Below are 22310 nucleotides of genomic sequence, written 5' to 3'. Positions count from 1 at the left end.
GGCTGACAGTCGCGATCCTGAGGATCGCCGCCGATTGCCCATCCATTCCCACCACCCATCCACTCGCGTCATCATCGTCACCGTCGGTGGTATGTACTGTAACGGTAGATGTGCACTGTACGATCTGATCGTTGAATGCTGTTGTATTCATAGCATGAGATCTATATGGTTGGTTACATCGTGTGTGTGATGGGATTATTGTCGATGAATCTGTACATGTGGTAAGGGTACTGTATCTCTGCTCTTGGTCCCATACGCTGTCTGCATGCTGAGATTCTGGTCGGAGAATTCGCGCTCAGGCTGGCCTTCAAACGTCCGTGCAATCTCCGCCATCCATGCACCAGGCCGAGACATTCCCTGTAAATACTGTGTGTGGTAGATCGCGACAATGAGATGATGCAAGCACGGATGCTTGCAATTGCAACCATCTCTGGTAAGTACCGGTGGTATGATAGTCGGTTAGTACACGCGCCTGTCATATACTTCCGGGCCCCGGCGTCTATCATGGTAGCAGCCCGTGGCCTGCCAGTGCGCCGCGCCACAGTGATGTCATACATGCCCTTCCGTACATGTCTAGGTTCATCCTCCCTACCCTGAGTCGAACGTGTGCTTGTTGACCACGAACCACTATCATCTCTGTGCTGCTCCTCTTTGTTCCAAGACACTTGCAATGCCTCCGAGTCCGACGTCGACGCAGGTGTGGGACTTTCAGCAGAAAGTACTAAGTAATGGTACCGCCCACTGGCACGCAGGACCTTACCTCCGTAATATTCAGGCTCCAATTGCGCGCGTGACACCATCTGTGCGCGAGGGGAGAGGATATCGCAAGCTCCGGGACCATATCAAGCGAATGAACGACAATCCAGAGGCTCGCGAAGCCGAGCTGAAGCAACGCCTCGAAGGTCTCTCGAGTTCGCCGCCCCGACGCCGATCGCTACATCGCAACCATGCCTGCTGCCATCATCACTAGTGACTTAGAGAGAAAGTTTCCCGCCGGCGGCCCCCAGAGTGGAAGTGCGGATGAGCAAGACGGAGGGCAAATGACTAAGAAGGAGAAACTTGGTAGAAACCCTGATTCGTGAGTAGTCCTCTAGCTTCAACCAGGCTTGGCCACAACGTCGCTGGGTGATTTGCCGACTATATGCGCAGCAACCCGGTCATTGACAAGCCCGCGATCGTAGCGATGTTCAAGTCCCTCAAGGCCCTCTTCCACCTGATGAAAGACGTTGAGGAACGCCGCCTAAAAGACATCCAGAAGGAAATCGAATTGCTCAAGTTGAAGAGCAAGATGTGTAAGAGCAAGACGTGTAGCTGCGCCTGTCATATTGTCGAAACTGCTGGGCCGCGTGGCTGTAAGACTCCCTTTGCTGTGTCTGTGGGTTAATCGGAACGTCGCTTCCTCTGCAGCGGAAGACCTAGATGTCATGGAAGAATGAGGCGCTCTAGGGACTCTGTCCGCTGTTTGCTGCTCCTGTACGACTTGATCCACTGTTCTCTGGAGACTGTGTCCTGAATGTTGTGAAAACATGTGTATTGTACGTCCCCATTGAGGACCTGTGTAAAAGTGACCCCGCTGCGCTGCAGCCTGAATTGCAGAATGTTTTGACGCATACATCCAGGACTACACGACGCGCCGGAGCACGCGTGAAGCCGGGCTGTCGGCGCGCCCGTCTGCTCGCCGTTGGAGAGCGCGGCTAGTCATTGTCGCATAGCAGGCAGCGGGATCCCCTCCACGCCCGCTGTGGCCACAGACGGCGCGTGCAGCAGGTCGCGTACCCATACGGATCCGTATGGCAAGCTGCGGTACTCGAGAGCAATATTGCGCGTGGCGATCTGCTTTAAGTTGCAGTATAGTAGTACACGTTACGTGGTACTGCGCCAGCTGGCCACGAGTGCAAGTAGGACGGGTAGCACGCGCTGGCAGGCGCGCGCGAGAGGGTCGCGCCGAGCAGTGCAGCGCGACGGCCGCGCGGGATATGTATTACGCGGAACGAGATGCTGCTCACCGCGCGCGGGAGGCGGAGGCGTTGTGTGCACCAATGAGCAGCGGGGCGGGCGCGCCCGCCGCTGATAGCGTGCTGCCGATACGGATGTGTGGGCGAGTCGGACGCATAAGTAGTCGATGTTTTTGTCTCTGGCACATCGTGTTGTATCAATGCACAGGAGTAGCAGTCAATCCTTGGTTCTTCCACAAAACAAGTCGAGAGGATGGACAATTTGCTTGCAGACTGGAGTTGCTACTGGTAAGTACCATGCTGCAGAAACATTCCAAGACATAACCACATTTGAATACAGAGATGACTGCTGGTCCACTCGTCTGTCCCTGAGATCAAGCTTGCTTCGCCCTCGCGGCCGTCGTATGCATAGCATCTGCGACTGTCTTGTCAAGCATATGCTCAGGGAGGAGCCCCGTCACCCAATTGAGCATCGCATGCGGCATCCACGGCGCGTACTGTCTCCGCCCGCACCCTATCTTCGCGACAACCGCCTGCGCGAAGCGGTCCGCGGTGGGGCACACAAGCGACGCGGCGGCCTTGTGGCTGTTCGACTGCACCTCGCCGACGGTGATGCACGCGAAGCGCACGCCGGATGCGGCGTCCCAGAGCTGCTCGTCATTGTCGAGGCCGCGCGCGAGCGCGCGGAGGAACGCCTTCGAGGCGGCGTAGGCGACGAGCCGCGGGGGCGTGATGTCCGCGGTGACGGAGCCGACGAATTGAACGATGACGGGCCCGCGCTTGGCGGAGGTGCGCAGGGAGGGGAGGAGCGCGCGCGTGAGGAGGAGAGGGAACATGGCATTTTGGTGGACGATGCCGGCTAGGCTGGCGTCGGTGAAGCTGTCGATGCTGTTGTGCGCAAAGGTGTTAGCAACGAGGTACGCGGCGAGAACGATATGCGACACACCCGTCCTCGGCGATCCCTGAACCACCGACATTGTGTATGACGACCGTGATGTTGAGGTCGGCGAACGGCCCTACGAGCTTCGCAAAGTCGTGGCTCGGGTCAGACGCGTCCGCGATGAAGTAGCGGACGTCGCGGTTGCCCCGCGCGCGAATCTCGTCCGCGACCTTGCGGAGCTTCTCCTCATTACGACCGTGCAGTACGAGGTTGAAGCCATGTTCGTACAACTCGCGCGCCACGCCTTTCCCAATGCCGTCAGATGCCCCAGTCACAAGTGCGTACGGTGCAGGACCGTGGATGTAGCGGTGTACGCTGGATGGGCGGAGACAGTAGAACCACACGAAGTCGAGCAGCCGCCGGGTCTGGTACGCCGCGTACACTCCGCAGAACACTGTGAGTAGTCGTGGTGGGACAGGCAGCGAGTCGAAGACACCCTGGAATACGGCGGCCATGGTCGTGTGGGATGGAGACGAGGGTGGTCGTCGGATTCAGTTGGCAACTTGGCATGCATCGCGCTCGTGACGCACCATCACAGGGGCTCATCTGGGGACAGGTCGTGTGCTGCGATTACTGTACGTCGCAAGAGGCAAACGGAAGGAAGAGCGCATGGTCAAGTATGAAGGCAAATACCACTCGACAGCCCAGTGCAGTTGCAATGGATACACGAGGACTCCTAGCCCTGCCACGATAAATAAGCATCACGATATTGCGTCATCACCGTGACTTCGGTGGCAGGCCCTTGCGCTTGTACATCGAGATCGCATACTACCAGCGGCAGTCCTTCACAAGTCTATACTAGCATTACAGCATCGGACAATTGAGCGTATGTATGTACAACCACAGGCTCCCGACATGCGCTACATATCATATCCTCTTCTGATGGTCTTCATACACATTCCGGATTGCGCTCGCACCGAAACGATCCACCACACTCTCTGGTAATACCCCAACCACCCATTCCATGATCGCATGCACCATCCACGGCGCGTAGTGTCTCCGCCCGCACCCAAGCCTGTCCACGAGTGCTTTCCCAAAGCTTGCTGCGCTCGGCGCCGCCAGCGTTACGGTCAGGGGGTTACCGGCCGAGGACACAGACCCGACCGCGAGGTGCTCGAATTCCACATTCGACGAGGCGCCCCAAAGGTGCTCCTCGTTGTCGAGCCCCCGGACGAGGGTCGAGAGGAACGCCTTGGTGGCGGCGTAGACGGCGAGCGTGGGCGGTCCGAGAATCGCGGATTGCGATCCAACGAATTGCACGAGGACGGGCCCGCGCTGCGACGTCGAGCGCAGCTTGGGGAGGAGCGCGCGGGTGAGGAGTAGGGGGAAGAGATCGTTCCAGGTGACGAGCTCGACCAAGTCTGCCTCGCTGGACGCATCCATCCTGCACGAACATTGTCACCAAAGTGAACAATGGAAAGAGGCGTTCACTCACTTCTTTCCGTTCATATGCACACCGCCGACATTGTTAACGACCAGTGTGATGTTCAGGTCCATGAACGGCTGGAGCAGCTGGCTGAAGTCGTGCCCGCCTTTGGCTGCATCCGCAATGAAGTACTGGATGTCGCCACTCCCTTGTGCCTTGAGTTCCTCGATAACCCTCTTCACCTTCTCCTCATTACGACCGTGGATGATCAAATTGAAATCCCTAACGAAGAGCTCTCGCGCGGCGGCCTTGCCGATACCGTCTGTCGCTCCGGTTACGAGGACGTAGGGTGCAATACCATGCAGATACTTCTTCACGGACGAAGGTTTGAGGAGGTAGAACCAGAGGAAGCCCGAGAAGCGGAAAGCCTGTGCAGTGATGATAGTCGCACCGACGAGAAAGACTAGAGAGTACAACATTCGGGTGACTTCGACGAGACCGATAGACTAAGAGGTAGTCCCAAGAAGCTTCCCCGAGATCAAGTATGATTGTTGAGGGCATCAAGAAGCCTGCCGTTCAAGTTGTTCCGAAGTCCCAGCGAGATTGGTAAGGTGTAAAAGTCCGACCTCGGCGTTGACTGAGTGTGACAGAGCGGTCCAGATGCCAGTCTGTGCCAGTTGTCCAAAATACAGTTTCATACTATGATCGGACTACCTGAGATTGCGATCTGCGTAGGTCATGGAGCGCCGCAGCGGCGAGCGCGTTGCGGCGTTGGCGGTGACTTTGCCGAATGTGCGCCTCGAAGCCGACCAGTCAACGACTCGCCAGCGTCCTACGCACCTCATTATTCAGCCATGCCTCAGTGACCCGCACTAGACAATCTGCCTCACCGATTTCCGGCTTGGTGTTGCAGCTGACCAAGGAACTGCCTATGTACCGCACAGGCGGCGTCGACGGCTCTGAACAGTGAAGACGTCAGCACGCCCTCACCATCTGTGGTACTGTGCCCTGCCGAGGGGCGCGCTTGTGGCCGACTCCGAGTCGGAGTACCATGTCAAGACGCTGTCGTCGAGGCGGGAGGTACAGTGGGCCATGCAGGACATCCGAGTCCGGAAGTTCGATCCACCCTACTAGTACTATCTACAGTAGACACTTGTGGGGTTGCATGGCGAAGAGCCTGGTGTTCTTGGAGGAGCAGGATATGATGGTGGGCGTGCGCAACAGCATGCATCATTGACGGGGACCGGGGGACGTATCCTGACGCGGACTCGGACGGGCCGAGAGTCATCATGATATACGACCGCCCTCCTCCCCTCAAGAAGGTCGTGTTTAGAGTCTGCCTAGGGGAGACTAGGTCGAGAGGTGAAGGCAGTACTAGTCTTCCGACTCTTCGTAATCAGCGGCGCTGAGTAGTCCGAGCGCCTTGGATCACCCAGACTGACCGCCGTAAACTAACTCACCTAGCTTAGCCTAGTAGACACAACATAAGTCTCAAGTCTTATCGCAATATCGTGAACCACGGGCACAAGAAATGGGTGGCATGGATATGCACTTACTGGCCTGAAGGTACATGTTTTGAGTCAGCAGTGGCGATTGGGGCATCGGATGCTAGCTATAGGTACTTGGTAAGCTGTCCTATGATTTATGGTATAATAGCATAAAACCGGGCCATGCTAGTAACGTCATCTTCTGCCCCCAAATTTCTGCAATCACCGCATAGTCGCAAAGAATCACAGTAGTGTGCAAGTGTAAGCTGTCCAACTGAAACCATCGCAGTGTCTCCCGGGGACCTACATCGAGCAATATGTATTCTCAGTGCTCCTGTGTGACCCTACAGCCTCCCATCACATCATGCCTTCTTCGCTGACTTTTGTCGCCCCTCGTAGACCTTCTTCACCATCCACGCAGCAGACTGATCGACCAGCCCCTCGGGCAACACCCCAGCAGCCCAACCCATAATCGCATGCATCATCCACGGCGCATAACGTCTCCTGCCGCACCCGATCTTCCCCACCAACGCCCTTCCAAACTCCTCGGGGGCCGGCGCAGTCCTGCTGACGTTCTGCGGGTTGCTGTTCGTCGCGACAGACCCGACCGCGAGGTACTCGAACGCCACGCCGGACGGTGTACCCCAGAGCCGCTCGTCATTGTCCAGCCCACGCGTGAGCGCGGCGAGGAACGCCTTCGTGGCTGCGTAGACCGACATCGTGGGCGGGGAGGCCTCCGCCGCCTGCGAGCCGATAAATTGGACGAGGACGGGCCCGTCTTTGGCGGTGGTCCGTAGATTGGGGAGGAGAGCACGCGTGAGGAGCAGAGGGAAGAGATCATTCCAGGCGATGAACCCGGCCAGCTCTTCGTCACTGAATTCGTCAATTCTGCGAAATTAGCGGTTAGCATCGCAAGGTTGAGCGTGTCTATGTATGTACTCACCTCCCACCGGTCAGGGACGTTCCTCCAACATTATGGACCACGAGTGTGACGCTTAGGTCGGCGAACGGCTTCAGCAGCTGGGTGAAGTCATGTCCGCTCTTCGCGGCATCGGCAATGAAGTAGCGCACGTCGCCGCTACCCCGGGCTTTGAGCTCATCGACAACCCTTCGGACCTTCTCTTCGTTTCGTCCGTGGATGATCAGGTTGAATCCCTTTGCGAATAGCTCCTGGGCGACGGCCTTGCCAATGCCGTCGGATGCACCTGTTACGATGGCATAGGGCGCAGGCCTGCGCAGGTACTTCTGCACGGATGAAGACCTGAATAGGTAGAACCAGAGAAACTCCAAGAAGCGGAACGTCTGGTTGGCAACGACTATGGCGCCGACGAGGAATACCAGAGGAAACAGCATCTGGCGGACCTCTGCGTAAGTGATGAGAAGAACCAACTTAGGGAGCCCTCGAGGGGATACTGAACTTAGGGTGAGATGCGATGTGCCGAGGACTCGCACGCACGTCACGGTCGCGTCGCGACGGTTCTGAAGACTCAGCACGCCCTCAAGGCCACTTGGTCTCTAATTCATCATCATCATCACCACTTAGTCTCAAGCGGACTTCAAAAAACACGTACTGCAGCTACCGCTATATACCATACCGTCTGTTGGGTAGAGACGGAGGAGGTGTCCATTTACATAGCCACCGGCCGCAGGCGCACGCGCGATCCTTGGAGCTTGGAGGATAGGTTCGACACAAACCCCACACGTGAACGCTAGCGCCGCGTGGAGGTCTTGAATCGAGACTAAGTAGTTTGGAGGATGATGATGATCATCATTCACATATGTACACCCGCCCACACACAAACCCGACTGACCGCATCCATTGCGCCTCGTATCCCGTCATCTACTACATACAAACGACCATAGACTACGATTACACTTACCCGACAGGACTACCGGCTTGCAAGTGGCGCATTATAATGCCCACTATTGTACGCACCGGCAGTCGCCGCGTCTTAGCACGTTTTGTTTGCTTGTGGCGGTTAATAAATGCAGATTTCATCATCATCATCATCATCCCTTGCTCGGAGAGCAAGGCTCTCGCAGGTCGAAATGAACGCTACCCCTTTCGACCGTTGTTGTTCGTTGTTTGTATTTCTCGCCAAACCAGTCTTAGGGTGCCTTGTGTCGTCATCATCGTCCAACCTGACACCTCACGCGACCTGCGTCTCATCCTGCTCGTACTTAGCTGCGCCATGACTTGCTTGACTGAATGATTTCGGCCCGCCTCAGCAGTGGAGAGTCGGTCGAGCATCATGCAAAAATGCACAAGTGAACGTTTGATGTCCGTGCGTTCGACCCGCGAGAAAGTGGCCGCCGCGATGCCTCCTCTTACGTCGATCTGCCGCGGGGCAGCAGTTGAGTACTAGTGCGGGGGTGCGGATGCGCACGGGCAAGAGTTTCGGCTCCATATGATGCACGACCAATGTGAACGCATTCACAACAACGCAAGAAACGAAGAACGAAATTAAGACTCGTACGCTCCTGTCCGCTCACGCGAAACATCCGAGCAAGGCTGGCACGCCATCGCTGGCGGCATTTCGAGTTCACATATGTAGTGCGATTCTCGGAGGCGAGTCGGCGACTTGACGGTGACAGGTCTGGGGCGACCCCGTGACCAGACGCGTCGCGCGACGCGCGTGAAGCGCATACAGCGCGCCGCTGCGCGCGATTCCACTTCGGACGCACTCGCAATCGCTCGCGCCGCGGCCCAGGTGCGGGGAAGACAATGCCATTCGATATGCACATTATATCACCACTTAATGAGCTTAAGCAAGACCAGGTACGTCGTAATGTCATCCCGCGCAGCTACACCGCTTACATACCGTGGTGCCGGCACATTCCGATGGAGCGCAGCTTTTCAGTAGATACTAGAAATTGGATAGAAGGGCGACGACGCACACGTCCGGCATCGGCAGCATGTGTATACGATAAGTAGAAGACAGGTAGAAGACGCCAGAGGCAGACTTTTGCGATCAGGCACACAATCAAGATCGCCGGATCAGGCCCTGGCCCACGCCTGGCGAATCCAGACAGTTGCAGACAGTTGCGCACTCCGTCTTTACTGCAAACAGCCGCAAACGTATCCCCATCCACACCCTCGACTGCCCGTACATGGGGCACCGCCGCGACAGTCTCGGCACGCTCAAGTAAGCAGTAAGCAGGGGATAATACATCGTGAGGTCCGTGAAGAACATTGAACAAGCTAAGGCGGATTCACGGGCGACGGAGTAAACGGAGAAGCAGGCGTATATGATGGTGGCCTCGGGAGAGTCGGCATGAACGCACGTCTAAATAGCACATCCTCATCAGAGGCTAACAGAGACAGATCCATGGACACGTACCTGTTCAGCACAAGCCCTTTGAGTGCACGTATCTCTCGCTTCACTTCCTCTTCCATGCCCGGGCCTTGAGCTGGTTCGAAGGGTACACGGAAGATGTCATGCGTGCGCGTAACGATATAACCGGTGAGGTCCGTCAACGTGTTCAACGTATATTGAAAGCGATGAGATTCGTAGACGACGCGAGGGGGCAGGGAGGCTTTGAGTGCATGAAGCGACTGCATGAGCGGCGGTGTGGGTGGAGGGAGCGGGTGCGTATATGTCCATAGGGAGGCGTCTTCGGTCGCGTCTTCGTGGAATAGTGGGCTGCTTGTCAGAGTGTCCCATAGTTGCACCTAACGAACACGCTCAGTGTGTCGTCTCGGCAAGACAGAAGGCACTCGTGACGCACATGTCGCACCGACCCCTCCTCATCTCTCAGCCACGGAACCTTACCATCCAGGACAAGGAAGATAGCCTCAGCTGTCGCTGGCTTGGTCTCGGCTACGAGGTCTGCGAGCGCACAGCGTAGGAGGGTAACGTCAGGAACGTCTTGACTGCCCTCACTCGTCTGGATGACTTCGTCCAGGGTCTGGCATTCCTTGTAGTGGGCCTCGTCTACCAGGGCGGGTCGCGGAAGCACAGCGGCAGTTTCAGCTTGAGCGGCTTTGAGCGACTCCAACGAGCCAGCGAGTCTGCGAAGCAAATCCTTCTGGTGCGTATGCAGAGCGTGTCGCGCCTGGAACGTCTGCGCTATCCTGGGGTATAGGAAACGCTGACGAGAGGTCAGTGGTGTGTAGGGGCGAACGATGAACAGACGCACGAAGTATATGATCAGAAAAGCAGCAGAGCCGCCTGCTATCCAGCTAAAGATCCTAGCAATGCCGAGCAATAGTGCCGGTAGGTTGGATGGTGGTGGCTGTGGGTACGTCCGTGGAGGGACGAGCGGGGCTTGAGGAGGCTAAGACCGCACTGATCAGGTATGAATCCCGGCGAGTGACAAGGCATCATAGCGCACCATCTCTGTTAATAGCCTCTCTATCTGTTCGTCGTTGAGTCCCTTGTCTGCCAGGAATCTTCGTTTCGCAGAAAAGTCCTCATGTCGGACCTGGGGCGAATTGAGGAACGCGCGAGCCTTGTGAAGCAGCTCGACTCTGTCATTACTAGGAGTTGGAGGATTCAAATCCTGAATTTTGGGATGAGCGTCGTTGGTCGACACCGGTTCTGTTTGGTCAGCTTGAGCACTGCCAGATGTTGCTGGCGTGTCCGGAGGCTGGTCGACCATGGCTGCAGGCTGCAGAGGATGTTCGGGCATGCGTCGGCGATCTACACTAGGTCAAAGCACGTGAAATGCATGTTCGCAGTTATGGGCGCCTCCGGTGGTGTCCTGTCACACCTTCACTGCTACGGTCATCTCAGTCGATCCTCTCCCCTCTGTGCCCTGCCTCTGCTTCTTAGATCTGCAGGGGGGCGAGCTACTTCTGTGCTATACCCACCTTATATACGGCTTCAGCTTTGACGGAAGCTCATAATCTTCCCACATGTTCCCGAACTTGCTTCCCAATGCTCTGCAGTATCTCCTGGCATCCTTCCTGTGGTCGAAGGACAGCCCGTCGCATGCAACACCTCCGCCACTACGCTTTGAGCTGCGCCACATACACGCGCTAGCGAACTCGTCGCGAATCGTCTTCTCCGACGTACGCCTTGGGTCATCTAACTTCGCCGCGGAAGACTACGGAGTCAGCACCAAGCCCGTGGCCGTACACAGACCGGCCTCGCACGCTTCATTCTCGAGCGCACGATTCAGGGGCTTGACGAACATATCATGGGACGAGGTCGAAGTAGTGGGGCCGGACATACAGGATCGGGATACCTTGTTGACGTTGGCGAAGATGACGAACAATGCATACTCCGAGCCGACGGATAGCGAGTGGTACGACCTGGGACCGGACTGGATTAACGATGTACGTATGATGTACTTTTCGTGTCAGACCCTTCATTTACATATGGACAGACCTACCCATTTGGCTGGGAGCCAGATGCGGACGGATTCCGCGGGCACGTCTTTGCCACTCCGGACAACTCGACTGTCGTTATCTCTGTGAAGGGCACCTCTGCAGGCTGGCTCGTGGGCGGCGGCGGGCCTACCACCAAGAAGGATAAGGTGAACGATAACCTGCTGTTCTCGTGCTGCTGTGCGCGTGTAGGGCCCACGTGGTCGCCCGTCTGCGGATGCTACGAGGGCAGCTACAAGTGCGACCAGGGATGCCTGGAGAAGTCACTCGCTGAGGATAGCTTGTTTTACTCCGTCGGAACGGTGCGTGTGCCCAGTTTAATACTTGCGTCATTCGCTGATCAGGACGAAAGAATCTGTATTATAATGTAACCTACATGTATCCGAACTCCAATATTTGGCTAGTCGGTAAGTCACACCTCCAAGCCCCTGTAGGTGCACAGTCTTTGACACAAACATATACCAGGACACTCTCTTGGTGGCTCGCTCGCATCGCTCATCGGTGTCACCTTCGGTGCACCCGTCGTAGCTTTCGAAGCTCCCGGTGACAAGTTGGCTGCCCAGCGCCTTCATCTGCCATCACCTGTAAGTCTCCAGAATATTTTACTGTGACCACTCTTCTCATTATATCTGTAGCCTTCCGTTCAACACATCACGCATGTATATCACACGGCAGATCCCATAGCCATGGGTACTTGTAACGGTGTTGCCTCCTCGTGTGCCATCGCTGGCTACGCCATGGAGTCCAAGTACGGCTTCACCTATTTTACATGCGTTCCTGACAGCTGATTCACATCGTCTTACCAGGTGTCACCTCGGCAAGATCATCCGTTACGATACGGTGTCCCAGCTAGGTTGGAGCGTTGATATCCGTACCCACGGCATCAGGATGATTATAGAGAAGTTGCTCGTGTCTGACTGGGATGGAGGGGACGGCGACAACGGCACGCACAAAGCTGTTCCAGACTTGTTTCAGGAGGAGGATTGCGTTGTAAGTGTATCACTCGTCGATGTCTGTCGATGCACGCTCACTCACAGTCGACTTCAGGATTGTTTCAATTGGGAGTTTGGTGACTATCGTAATGTCTCGACGTCGTCGTGCGCATATAATGGACTATGACTTCACTGTATCATACTGGTGTTCTGGTGCGTTTAGTCTGACATCTTAGATGATATGATCCCCACCTATGGGCATGCACTGCGCTCAGCATGATTGTGATGTCACGATGTGAACCTCCGACTCACCTTGTGGTCCATCGGAGCAATTTTATGCTGAAATTCTACGTGAGCTTATGAAGAGCTCATCAGGGAAGATCCCCGCCCCCGTGACCGTGTCCTGATGATTATTGATGTCGATGGTGTTCGCTTCCGGAGTCGGGACACACGACCACGATGTCGACTTTTCCCCACGTCGCTTTACCCAGGCAACCATGCTCTCTGCCCTCGAAATCCTTGCAGTCATTGGCGTCGTCCTCCTCGTCCCCTTGCTCTACCGCCTCTGGAACTTCATTTGGCTCTACTTCCTCCGCCCGAGCACTGCTCACAAATACCTCCACGCTGCACCAACATACGCCCTCATCACAGGCGCATCGGACGGCATTGGCAAGGCCCTCGCGAAGGAGCTATACGACCAGGGCTTCAACCTGATCCTTCACGGGCGCAATGAGCAGAAGATTCGCAAGGTTGTGGAGGAGGTTCGCAGAAACGGCGCTCGCGATGTGCTCTACTTCCTCGCAGACGCCTCAGACGTGAATCATGATTTCGAGCGCATGATGGCGCCCTACATGAACCTTAACATCACGCTCGTCGTGCACAATGTAGGAAACCAGGGCTTCACCAAGGAGAGGTGCGTGCTTTTGTGTCCCGTACTCCAGGCAAACTTGAGACACCTAACGCCCTTGTATGTACATCAGAATCGATGGCTTCAGCAACGCAGACGTAGCGGGAATCGTCAACCGCAATGCGATCTTTCCTCTCCACCTCACCCACACCCTCCTGCCCCGACTCAGGCTCTCCGCCAAAACTGGACCCGTCTTAGTGCAATTCATGGGGTCTCTCGCAAGCGAGATTTCCCCGCCGCGGTTCGCCATCTACGGTGCCTCGAAGTCCTTCCTGAAGGCACTCGCCCGTGGTCTCGACACTGACGAGCAGGTATGGACGCCGACGGGTGTGCACTTTGAGTACCTCGTGACGGGCCAGGTGCAGTCCAATAGCATGCGCTTAACTGCATCGCTGGGTACCCCGACGTCGGAGACGTATGCGAAGGCTATTGTGGCGCGGATGGGCTGTGGGTGGAGGAAGTATTGTCCGTTTTGGGTGCATGCCGTCCAGCTATGGTTCTCGGAAGTCATGGGGGAGGGTATGCAAGATAAGTATGCGGCGGGGGCAATCCCGGAGTTGATTGCTTTGCACGAGAAGAAGGCTTGAGAGGGTGAGCAATCGATGATCTGTGTGTATTAGGCGTTGCTCCCATTAGGACTTGAATGATTGTATGAAAGATGCTCATCACATTTTCCGCAAGCTGTGCTATATAGAGAGCTTCATCCGCGCGATAAATCCTTCACCGCATGCGCCGCGGTACCCTGGCTGGGCGCAAAGGAAGAGGTGAATACAGTCCGGCCTTCCATGCAGGTATTTGTGTGCTCATCGATTATCTTAGCTGCAGCCGGGTGACTACGGGCTACCCCACAGCTAATAGACGTTTGAAGCTCAAAGTTAAGACGAGGTCATGACGTCCGCCCTGACAATTGTTCACAGTTCAGGATTGGTTCAGGGTCGTACTATTCGTGTGTGTAAGCCTTGATCACAGGCGGGTCGAACTTCAACTTGCCAGCTCTGTGTGATAATGCTGTAGATGATTGCATCGTCTTTGTAAGTATGATGACAGAATGGCCCCATCCTGTACTGCAAGGATTCGTAGGGTCATGCTCATTTAGACGCATTCTCAGAGTCGCTGCGGCGGATGCGGCTGGTCGGGATATCACGGAATGCGCTCACTGTCACTGTCAGCCATCATGGCTTCAACCTGATCCTGCACGGCCGCAATGAAGCGAAACTGCTCAAGGTCAAAAACGAGTTTCAAGGCTCGGCGCGGACTCGCAACGTGAAACTCATCGTACGCGGACGCCTCTAAAGCGGATCATGACTATGAGCGCGTGCTCGCGCTTTCAAGGATCTGAACATTACCGTGGTCCTCCATAATGTGGGCAGTTCGCAGTTGACCGAAGAGAAGTGCGTTTCAATGCTTCGCAGAAATTGGTTGGATCATTCTAAGTGTCGTTGCGCGCCAGGATCAATGGGCTGAGCAAAACAGAACTCATGAACATCATCAACCTCAACGCGATCTTTCCTCGCATGATCACCCACACCCTTTTGTCGCAGTTGCATCTGTCCTCGAGGACAGGGCCTGTGCTTGTGCAGTTCATGGGGTCTCAAGCGGGGGAGCTGTCGCCGGCCCGACTGGCTGTCTAAGCCGGGTCGAAAGCATTCATGAGGGCACTGGCTCGTGGGGTCGACACAGACGAGCGAGTGTGGGACACGCCCACGGACGTGCATTTCGCGTACCTGAACACGGCCCAGGTGCAGTCCAGCACGCCGCGCGTCCCATCGACGCTGGTCACGCCGACAGCGGAACGCTATGCGAAGGCGGTCGTGGCGAGGATGGGCTGTGGACGGAGACAGTACTGTCCGTATTGGATACACGCCGTTCAGGCGTGGTCCTAGGGGAGAGCATGGCGGACCAGTTCGCGGCGCAGTCGGTTGCGGACCTGATATATCAGGCCTTCCACGAGAAGCAGGATTAACTAGTTGCATCTCGGAGTGCTCTTGTTCAGCCACTGGTACGTGCAGAGCACACCGTTTGTCAGATACCGTGTGATATGCATATAACATGCAGAGTACTTGACTTCGCCATAAAAAGAATCCTACGTATACTGGACGTCACGGAGAGTTAAATTCCGTCATTGAATACGTTGACGCATCATGCAACGTTGCGTCTTCCTCGGATCGCCACAGGACCCAACAAACAATCTCGGATTGCCTCTGTGTTCTTCAGTTGGTCGACGGAACAGAAGAACTAGGGAAATACAAAGCGGGTGGGTACTAGTTCGCGCCTCGCGGGGTGGCAGTGGGAGGAGCGGCCGGGAGCGGCATCGATGCCGATCGGCTTGTTGAGATCCCGATGGGCTGCCGCCATTCAGACGCGTCTGTGGCTGAGCGCCAGCGCGTCCATCTCACCATCTGCCAGCACTATGCCAGCACAGCCGCCACCAGTAAATGGCAAGGCCCTGCACTACTGGACTCTTCGCAACACACGTGCGCAGCAACTATGGCCGTGGTGAGCCCGGAATCCAAACTTAGAGCTAGTTTGTATCGCGGCAGCTTTAATTGGCGTGCCTCTAGTTGATGCGGCGGCGAGCTGATCGCGGGCGCGGATGGGCCGCAGAGCCTTACGTCGTTTGCGTGAAGACTTCCATAACGTGGGGGAAACTCGGGCCTTGACCTTGACTAGGTATAAAGGAGCAGACGTCTCAATGATAGCCAAGAAAATCCTACACTACAATGGGGCTTCGCAAATTGCAAGCGCGACTTCTTTCGACATTCGTTCTTACCTCGCTCATTGTCTCGGGTCGTGCCTGCGATCATATTCCTACCCTTGAATGTTGGTTCTGTCGACATATTCTACCCTAATGACCACCCTAATGACCTCACCTCCAACGCGACCACCGGCGCATTGCTGATCAATACCCAGGCGACATATGCCGGTGCGCTGGTAGCCTGTGCTCGCTTGAGCGAGCAGGTTCTCCCGCAAAGCTCCTTAACTAATGCTTCGTATCCTAGTCTTCTCACATTACTTTACGAACGATCTCCTCTGAATGCATATTGGGTCAACGGCTCGGACTCTTCGGGCGGATGCATCGCATACGTCAAGCGCGCTCAAGGCTTTGCATCGGTGGACTGCAGTTCGGAACTGCCCATTCTATGCACCCAAACGGCGGCACCATTTACCATCGGTGCTGACGACCCGTCGCCTCCTGCGTCGTCCGTTCCAGATGCCTACAAGACGATAGTCTCCTCCGAAGATCTCACTATCACTGGGTACATTGTTCGTTTTTTTGTTGAGGTGTGCAACTACTGACAATCTGCTATTGTTAGGTTCCGCGACGCCCGCACATTCCGATTCTTGGGCATGTAAGTACTATCTGCTGTCCGCGCATCACGTTTCTAACATATTGGTTTGCATCATAGCCCGTACGCTGTGCCTCCTGTCGGCGCTCTTCGCTTCGAGCCCTCTCAAGCATACAATGGCTCGAATAATGTGTCCGCGCTGACTACCGGTGCCTCCTGCATGCAGCCCTACTTCGGCATAGTCGTGCCGGGACCTCGACAGTCCGAAGACTGCCTATTCTTGAACATATTTACGCCATCACTGCGTGCTGCTGACATCCCCACGAACAAAGGAGACGACGAAACTAGACCGGTCATTTTCTGGATTCATGTACGGCCCTCCTTTTAATACTGCACACCCTAGTTGACTAATGCAACCCTTAGGGAGGTGCCTACGTATCCGGAGCTGCCAGCCATCTTGGCTCCTACGACCGTCTTGGGTCCTTGGGTAGTCTCGCCTCCCCGTTTCTTCTTGTCGGCAACCAGACGCTCTCCGATCAGATTCTGGCCCTCGAGTGGGTACAGAAGTACATCTCTGCGTTCGGCGGAGACCCTACGCGCGTGACCATCATGGGCGAGAGCGCGGGTGCTGCCTCTGTCGGTGCGCTTATTTCCTCGCCCGCGGCGAAGGGCCTGTTCCACGCCGCGACTATGGAGTCTTTCCCGGTCGGTCTGCGCGTTCGTTCTACTCCGAGTGGATCACGCCCGTTCTCGCGGACCAGCTGAACTGCTCGATCACGGACGAGGCAAAGTATGTCAGCTGCCTGCGTGCTCTCCCCGAGTCCGCGTTTGCGACGGACGTGATCGTGTACTTCAGCCCGAACCAATCGGTCTACAATGGCCAGCCCCTGTCGGAAGAGGTCTGGCTCCCAAGTATCAACGCGACCATGCTTCTGGGCCAGCTGAACGACCTCTTGGATAACGGGACTTTGCCCAGCCCGGTGCCGATAATGATGGGGACGATGGAGGACGACGGCACGCTCTTCCTGTACGATGATGTGTCGAGCCCGTTTCCCGAGAGCGACTATGACAACTTGTTGTTCGAGGCATTCGGAGGAGATCTCGCCACCACCATCATCAACTCGACGCTAGTCAGTCATACTTCTCTTCGTGTATTCCCTCCGGACGAGCAGCTGATCGTTTTCGACCCAGTTCCCGCTCAACACCTCTGACCCGGACACTGTCCGTAATACAGTCTCCTACATCATCACGCTCTACACCTTCAAGTGTCCCACGCTACAGATCGCGCGCAAGCTCCCGAACACGACCTACCTCTTCGAGTTCCGACGCGGGCTCCCGCGTGAGGGCCTCCCCACAGTCTGCACGCCACAGTCGCCGGGGCGCCAGCAAGTCTGCCACGAGGAAGACCTGCCCTACGTCTTCGGCACCCCAAGCTTGCTCGGCCAGGCGTTCAATACCACCGCAGACCTGGACCTCGCGCAGCTGGTGGAGAGGAGCTGGAATGCGTTTGCGAGAACGCTGGATCCGAGCGCGGATAGCAACGAGTGGCCGGCGTTCAACGCGAGCGCAGAGGCGGCGCAGATTCTGGCGTGGCCGGCGTCGGTGGAGGTCTCGGGTGGGTTGAGTGAGATGCAGGAGCAGCAGTGCAAGGTGACCCGTTGAGCGCGTTTCGTTGTCAGTGCGATTGCTGAGGATGTGTCGGTATATTTAGGTCTTTGACAAGTTCGGCTATGTTTACCAGCACATCAATCCTCTAGAGCAGCAATTTGCTTGGCCCTGAGGCCGAGGTTCATGGCTACTCCAGTCACTCATCGAATTGTATCCTAGTGTCATCCCGCCTATTGCAGTCTAGTCTCCAAATTCACCGCCTGCGGTGATTGACAATCAGGTATTCATACTACTAGTGCTCGTCTCCCCTCCTCATGCTTGTATAGCCCTCGTCCCTTCGACCCAGACGCACCAGAAAGCCTATGTTTCTTCATCGCAGCCAGTGCTATTGACCGGACGTCCAGAACGGGAGACTTTCCTGGCCATTGGAACTGCTCCCTTTCCCCCAGACGCCTATGTACGTGTCCCACTTGTGCGCGTATGTCCCGCCATCGTCCCAGTGCTTCTGCCGCATCTGGCCGGCTTTCTGGGGAGGATTGGCACATCTGCTCGATGAGTGGGTCCAACAGGCTGACATTGCTGTATGTCTGATCGTATGCCCAGTCATGAGTTGAAGGTAGCTAGTCGATGTAGCGGCAAGCATCGCACCTGAGCGAACATACGATTGAAGGCGCACCCCAGGAGCCAGACATCCAACAAGAACGGGTTGTATTGCGTTCTCAGGCCCATATTGACCGCCACAAGTTCTGGTGGTGTCGCGCTGCGCCCGTGCCATGCGTAACTCCCAACGTCTAGCATAGCTGGTTTCGTGCGGTCGTACGGCTCAGGCATCCGCATGGCTGTGCTGAAGTTGATGATGTAGTAGCTGACCCGGGCGCGCCTACGCGACAAAGGACTCGTAGGCGTCACTGCATCGGGCAGACAGTCGTCCTGGACAGGGTGAAAACCTTGCGGGTAGAGTGGCGACGCGTCCAGCGCAAGGTCGCGCATTGTGATGGAGCGGTGAGCGATCCCTTTGGCATGGAGCGCAACGAGGTTCTGAAGTAGCCAGTGAGCTATAGCATATGGAATGTGCTAAAGAAAGAAGAGCCCACCTCCAGCAGCTGCTCTCCGCAGTCTAGGATATCGTCGACCGACTCGAATGGAGGACTGTCCGCACTCCGTAGGAAGGGCGTGACGATGAAGGCATCCTTGTGGTTGTCTTCACTCTCGAAGACGTCAATCACAGGCATTGTGTTTGTGGCATCGTCCCCAAGTAGCATCTTCGCGATTTGGTGCTCAGCACTCTTACTCTTGATGCACTTGATATGTACCAGTTTGCCGTCTGAGATGCGTTTCGCATCAATCGCGCCGCGGACGACATCACTCCTATACTGCTCGACACGGCGTGGTCAACATCTACACGAGGCAGCTCATGTGCGTTACGACATACCTTAGGCAAAGCCTTGGAGTCTTCAAAGTGAAACGGATTGGCGTACTCGCCCGCGAGTCGCCACGATGGCATCCAACCAGGGCGCAGCCGTGGGCGGAGCATATACCCGTGACACCTGAACATGAACTGGCGCAAGCTCCAGGTCTCCTCCTGCTCTGTGAGCTGAGAGCACATGTTGTCGAGTGCGAGCCAGTGCACCGCCTGATCAACGAGGACGGTGTCGAAGGCAACCTCGGGCTCGCGCACGTAGTGCAGTTTGCCGCCTGTGTGGAAGAGGCCAGAGAATGTATGGAGAGACTTGGCGGTGGAGAGGGTCATGGTGCGTTTGTGAAAGTTCCTTGAGGTGCTGATAGCTGGAGCAGTGAAGGCGATGAAGAGTGTACTCGCAAACTCTTGCGTATTTATGGATGTACGCTACGGACACGGATGTCGAGCATGAAGGTCATGCTCTACATCCGTGTCCGTAGCATACATCCGAGGATTGCGCCTCAGTGCGATAGCCGTGTCGGGACGGATGTTCGCGTTGGACTATTTCCTAATGCTCAGGCTGGGCCGCGGGTCTGCTGCTGACCTTTATTAAGTTACCTGGGTTGGCATTCGGCTCTGATTGTTCAGAGTCGGATGCCAATTTATAATGACTGAATGATGGCGAGTTCAGGAATCAGCCTGAGGTCAACCAAAGGTCATTTAAAACGGTGCACTCGAGTCGCGCGTCAATCCCGTGACCGCGTCTGTTCCGATCCCGATGATACCCGATCAGAGGGCATCCGGCAAGGCGCGGGCCTGAGGCCGAGGCCTGAATCGATTCAAGCATTTCTCGTTTGCTTCCGCTCCGCCGTGGTCTCGTGTGGACGCACCCCACCAGGCCCCACCACCGCTCCGGCACACGGATGGGTATGTACGAGACCACTCCGCTGCATAACTTAAATGATGCTATAAGAGGTACTGGGACTTATCACATTCTAACAGTAAATGTGTCTACACCAAATGATAGATAATAATGTCTTCACTCCAAGGAGTCACGGCGAGGATGATATTCAGTGGGTCGTCATTTTTGGGTTCCAGTACGCCTCCGCGTACTTATTGATATACGCAGCCGTAGGGAAGTCGACTGGATCGCATCCGACATTGATCGAGTCGCTTGGCTGGTATACCCGAATGTAGTCCACCCGGAGGTGAACCGGGAAGGGTATGTTCGCGAGGTCCACTTGAGTGAAGCTGTAGGACATCCCGAGGTTCATGATGAGATACTGCGGTTTGACGTGAGATGGATTCAGTGGTGGGCTATGCGATCTCGCGGGATACTCACCATGGGCTCCTGCGGTACCGGACGTTGGGAAATATTCACCCCCGGGTCCGCATTCATGCCTGCGACGTTGAGCGTCCAAGACGCCTGGTTGTTCAATATCCACGTCATATACTATGCCAGCGACGTCAGTTCTCTCCATTTCCTGAGCATCACTAACAAAAGATGACTCGAGCTTACCGCACTGTCGAAGCCGGGTTTGTACTCTACGCCATAGATCGAGAAACACCCTGTCTCGTATTCATAGCAATTCTGGTCGGCCTCTGAGAGTACGCTCGTCGCCTGCTGAATGACACTGCCGGTGTAATTGTTGAAGTATGAGACTGATGCGTTGTAAATAATTTCATTTGCGCTTGTGTTGTACCACTCGTATCCTGCATTGAAGGGCTATGTCCAGCGAATCCCCGAATTAGCCTGACATCTTCCGGGACATATAAGCCAAAGCATACTCACTGCCCATTGTCCACTCTGACTGATCTGCCCTACAGGCGAGCTTCCACTTATGAGTGCTTCTAGGATGTCAATTTCCGGCGCCGAACGCCCAATGAACGTTCCGTCTCTGTGCTTTGGGCCCGGATGACTCTCGTCCGGACATGTACACCGTGACAGACGTTGACCAGACAGATACGACAGCACGCCACCGTATTTAGAGGGCCCAGTTGTCGTGGCTGCGACGGGCTGGCCGTTGACGGACTGATTCGCGACCGTACCCACGTCGCAGGAGTCGTACGTATATGGCCACTATTGCGGAGGATCATGAGTGAGGTATCATCGGTAGGGGACAAATGAACCCACCAAGCCATCGAGGCTTGCGCCATACCCTGCTCTGCCGAGATTCCCGACTGACCAGATCGCAGGCCAGAGCCCAACAACGTTGTTCAAGCCGGGCAGGCTCACGTTCGCTTCCACGTAGCCGCCCGTGAAACAAAACTTGTTCCACGTAGTCATCATTCCGCCAGTGTAGTTCAGACCATTCATCTCCTTCTGCTCCAGCGTGATGACCAAGCTCCCGTTCGCCGTCTGGATTGCGCTGGGGTGACACCACTCGAGGTTTTCGGTTTCCCAGTACCACAGGTTCACCGCCTCCCAGTACGGATCGTCGCCCGGCCAAAACGTGCGCCCGGGTGTGTTGAATTCGTCCGAGAACACGAGTGTCATCTCCGTCTTGCCGTTGTACCACGACGTCTTATAGTACGCGCTCTCTGGAGTATCCCGGTCGATGAGTCCGTAGTTGCCGGGGATGACGGGTACCTGTCCCGACGCATTCGTGCCTCCGATACCATATACACCGAGATGGCCCAAGCGTGCACTACGGTAGTAGGAGATGATCGGGGAGCCTACGCTGTTTGAAAATGCATCAGTATGCCAGTGGCACTCCGGTAATATCAATACGTAGCAAGCTTACAATAGAGCCAGTAATGCGCTTACAACGACGATGAGAAACCCGCCGTTCACGAGGGCACGCCTTGTCAACGTCAATTCGCCGTGAGGAATTTGAGATGGCTTGTCGAGCACGTCTGGCTTGTGGAAATCGTCGTCGACCTCCTCGTCATCTGGCGAAACGCATACGCCCCATTGGCCAGGTTCCTGTTGAGAGAGGCAACTACGATGATGGTCAGTCCAATGATTCGTGATGCAGCCATCTAGTTTCGGATCCCGCAGAACAGCGACATTGGTCTTGTCACAGTCCACCGAGGCATTAGCCTATGATCAAATACGCTCTATGGCTCATGCCATGGTAATTGTGAGAGCGCAGAC

At 55.8% G+C, this 22310-nt stretch overlaps 10 protein-coding genes across 10 annotated transcripts; 4 read left to right on the top strand and 6 right to left on the bottom strand.

Moving 5' to 3' along the window:
- Window positions 1-2304: 2304 nt before the first annotated feature.
- C8Q71DRAFT_172897 (NAD(P)-binding protein) lies at window positions 2305-3572 on the bottom strand. Its single transcript, XM_047916754.1, has 2 exons — window positions 2902-3572; window positions 2305-2843 (listed from the first exon to the last, which is right to left on the bottom strand). Exons 1-2 carry the CDS (start codon window positions 3348-3350, stop codon window positions 2330-2332), a joined length of 963 nt encoding a protein of 320 aa, XP_047776469.1. The 5' UTR covers window positions 3351-3572; the 3' UTR covers window positions 2305-2329.
- Window positions 3573-3587: 15 nt separating this feature from the next.
- Window positions 3588-4909, bottom strand: C8Q71DRAFT_909312 (NAD(P)-binding protein). Its single transcript, XM_047929037.1, has 2 exons — window positions 4331-4909; window positions 3588-4279 (listed from the first exon to the last, which is right to left on the bottom strand). The coding sequence occupies exons 1-2, from the start codon at window positions 4738-4740 to the stop codon at window positions 3763-3765; spliced, it is 927 nt and encodes a 308-aa protein (XP_047776468.1). The 5' UTR covers window positions 4741-4909; the 3' UTR covers window positions 3588-3762.
- An 876-nt stretch (window positions 4910-5785) lies between these two features.
- On the bottom strand, window positions 5786-7503 carry C8Q71DRAFT_772310 (NAD-P-binding protein). Its single transcript, XM_047924405.1, has 4 exons — window positions 7320-7503; window positions 7167-7263; window positions 6692-7101; window positions 5786-6636 (listed from the first exon to the last, which is right to left on the bottom strand). The coding sequence occupies exons 3-4, from the start codon at window positions 7099-7101 to the stop codon at window positions 6111-6113; spliced, it is 936 nt and encodes a 311-aa protein (XP_047776467.1). The 5' UTR covers window positions 7167-7263; window positions 7320-7503; the 3' UTR covers window positions 5786-6110.
- Window positions 7504-8950: 1447 nt separating this feature from the next.
- On the bottom strand, window positions 8951-10350 carry C8Q71DRAFT_725515 (uncharacterized protein; the record flags this gene model as incomplete). Its single annotated transcript, XM_047921706.1, has 5 exons — window positions 8951-9035; window positions 9090-9421; window positions 9478-9840; window positions 9889-10026; window positions 10084-10350. The coding sequence occupies 5 exons, from the start codon at window positions 10348-10350 to the stop codon at window positions 8951-8953; spliced, it is 1185 nt and encodes a 394-aa protein (XP_047776466.1).
- A 256-nt stretch (window positions 10351-10606) lies between these two features.
- C8Q71DRAFT_712413 (Alpha/Beta hydrolase protein) lies at window positions 10607-12199 on the top strand (the record flags this gene model as incomplete). Its single annotated transcript, XM_047920855.1, has 7 exons — window positions 10607-11029; window positions 11080-11382; window positions 11433-11487; window positions 11546-11664; window positions 11716-11828; window positions 11887-12070; window positions 12128-12199. The coding sequence occupies 7 exons, from the start codon at window positions 10607-10609 to the stop codon at window positions 12197-12199; spliced, it is 1269 nt and encodes a 422-aa protein (XP_047776465.1).
- Window positions 12200-12509: 310 nt separating this feature from the next.
- Window positions 12510-13506, top strand: C8Q71DRAFT_712144 (NAD-P-binding protein; the record flags this gene model as incomplete). Its single annotated transcript, XM_047920839.1, has 2 exons — window positions 12510-12925; window positions 12993-13506. 2 exons carry the CDS (start codon window positions 12510-12512, stop codon window positions 13504-13506), a joined length of 930 nt encoding a protein of 309 aa, XP_047776464.1.
- A 301-nt stretch (window positions 13507-13807) lies between these two features.
- On the top strand, window positions 13808-14550 carry C8Q71DRAFT_725513 (uncharacterized protein; the record flags this gene model as incomplete). The annotated part of the gene is made up of 5 exons (XM_047921705.1): window positions 13808-13871; window positions 13934-13950; window positions 14000-14194; window positions 14252-14310; window positions 14370-14550. The coding sequence occupies 5 exons, from the start codon at window positions 13808-13810 to the stop codon at window positions 14548-14550; spliced, it is 516 nt and encodes a 171-aa protein (XP_047776463.1).
- A 754-nt stretch (window positions 14551-15304) lies between these two features.
- C8Q71DRAFT_909307 (Alpha/Beta hydrolase protein) lies at window positions 15305-18346 on the top strand. Its single transcript, XM_047929036.1, has 8 exons — window positions 15305-15415; window positions 15919-16176; window positions 16234-16269; window positions 16327-16576; window positions 16630-16911; window positions 16968-17336; window positions 17398-17856; window positions 17918-18346. The coding sequence occupies exons 1-8, from the start codon at window positions 15330-15332 to the stop codon at window positions 17984-17986; spliced, it is 1809 nt and encodes a 602-aa protein (XP_047776462.1). The 5' UTR covers window positions 15305-15329; the 3' UTR covers window positions 17987-18346.
- Window positions 18099-19420, bottom strand: C8Q71DRAFT_838833 (uncharacterized protein; the record flags this gene model as incomplete). The annotated part of the gene is made up of 4 exons (XM_047926491.1): window positions 18099-18401; window positions 18463-18852; window positions 18909-19187; window positions 19247-19420. The coding sequence occupies 4 exons, from the start codon at window positions 19418-19420 to the stop codon at window positions 18099-18101; spliced, it is 1146 nt and encodes a 381-aa protein (XP_047776461.1).
- Window positions 19421-20158: 738 nt separating this feature from the next.
- On the bottom strand, window positions 20159-21955 carry C8Q71DRAFT_772300 (glycoside hydrolase family 16 protein). The gene is made up of 5 exons (XM_047924404.1): window positions 21348-21955; window positions 21006-21293; window positions 20733-20939; window positions 20556-20666; window positions 20159-20496 (listed from the first exon to the last, which is right to left on the bottom strand). Exons 1-5 carry the CDS (start codon window positions 21708-21710, stop codon window positions 20284-20286), a joined length of 1182 nt encoding a protein of 393 aa, XP_047776460.1. The 5' UTR covers window positions 21711-21955; the 3' UTR covers window positions 20159-20283.
- Window positions 21956-22310: the final 355 nt, after the last annotated feature.

Source organism: Rhodofomes roseus, assembly GCF_022264815.1.
Source record: "Rhodofomes roseus strain CIRM-BRFM 1785 chromosome Unknown C8Q71scaffold_17, whole genome shotgun sequence".
NCBI lineage: Eukaryota > Fungi > Basidiomycota > Agaricomycetes > Polyporales > Fomitopsidaceae > Rhodofomes > Rhodofomes roseus.
The sequence above is the reverse complement of the archived record's forward strand: the minus strand, read 5'-3'. Positions and strand labels throughout refer to the sequence as shown.

Coding starts and splice junctions, on each gene's coding strand:
- C8Q71DRAFT_172897 (XM_047916754.1), bottom strand. CDS start 3,350: ATGGCCGCCGTATTCCAGGGTGTCTTCGACTCGCTGCCTGTCCCACCA. Junction 2,844..2,901: donor TCAGGGATCGCCGAGGACGG/GTGTGTCGCATA, acceptor TGCGCACAACAG/CATCGACAGCTTCACCGACG.
- C8Q71DRAFT_909312 (XM_047929037.1), bottom strand. CDS start 4,740: ATGTTGTACTCTCTAGTCTTTCTCGTCGGTGCGACTATCATCACTGCA. Junction 4,280..4,330: donor GTGCATATGAACGGAAAGAA/GTGAGTGAACGC, acceptor ATGTTCGTGCAG/GATGGATGCGTCCAGCGAGG.
- C8Q71DRAFT_772310 (XM_047924405.1), bottom strand. CDS start 7,101: ATGCTGTTTCCTCTGGTATTCCTCGTCGGCGCCATAGTCGTTGCCAAC. Junction 6,637..6,691: donor ACGTCCCTGACCGGTGGGAG/GTGAGTACATAC, acceptor CTAATTTCGCAG/AATTGACGAATTCAGTGACG.
- C8Q71DRAFT_909307 (XM_047929036.1), top strand. CDS start 15,330: ATGCCAGCACAGCCGCCACCAGTAAATGGCAAGGCCCTGCACTACTGG. Junction 16,177..16,233: donor GAAGATCTCACTATCACTGG/GTACATTGTTCG, acceptor TGCTATTGTTAG/GTTCCGCGACGCCCGCACAT. Junction 16,912..16,967: donor CGACTATGGAGTCTTTCCCG/GTCGGTCTGCGC, acceptor CTCGCGGACCAG/CTGAACTGCTCGATCACGGA.
- C8Q71DRAFT_772300 (XM_047924404.1), bottom strand. CDS start 21,710: ATGACACTCGTGTTCTCGGACGAATTCAACACACCCGGGCGCACGTTT. Junction 21,294..21,347: donor GCGCAAGCCTCGATGGCTTG/GTGGGTTCATTT, acceptor CCTCCGCAATAG/TGGCCATATACGTACGACTC. Junction 20,940..21,005: donor GTCAGAGTGGACAATGGGCA/GTGAGTATGCTT, acceptor CGCTGGACATAG/CCCTTCAATGCAGGATACGA.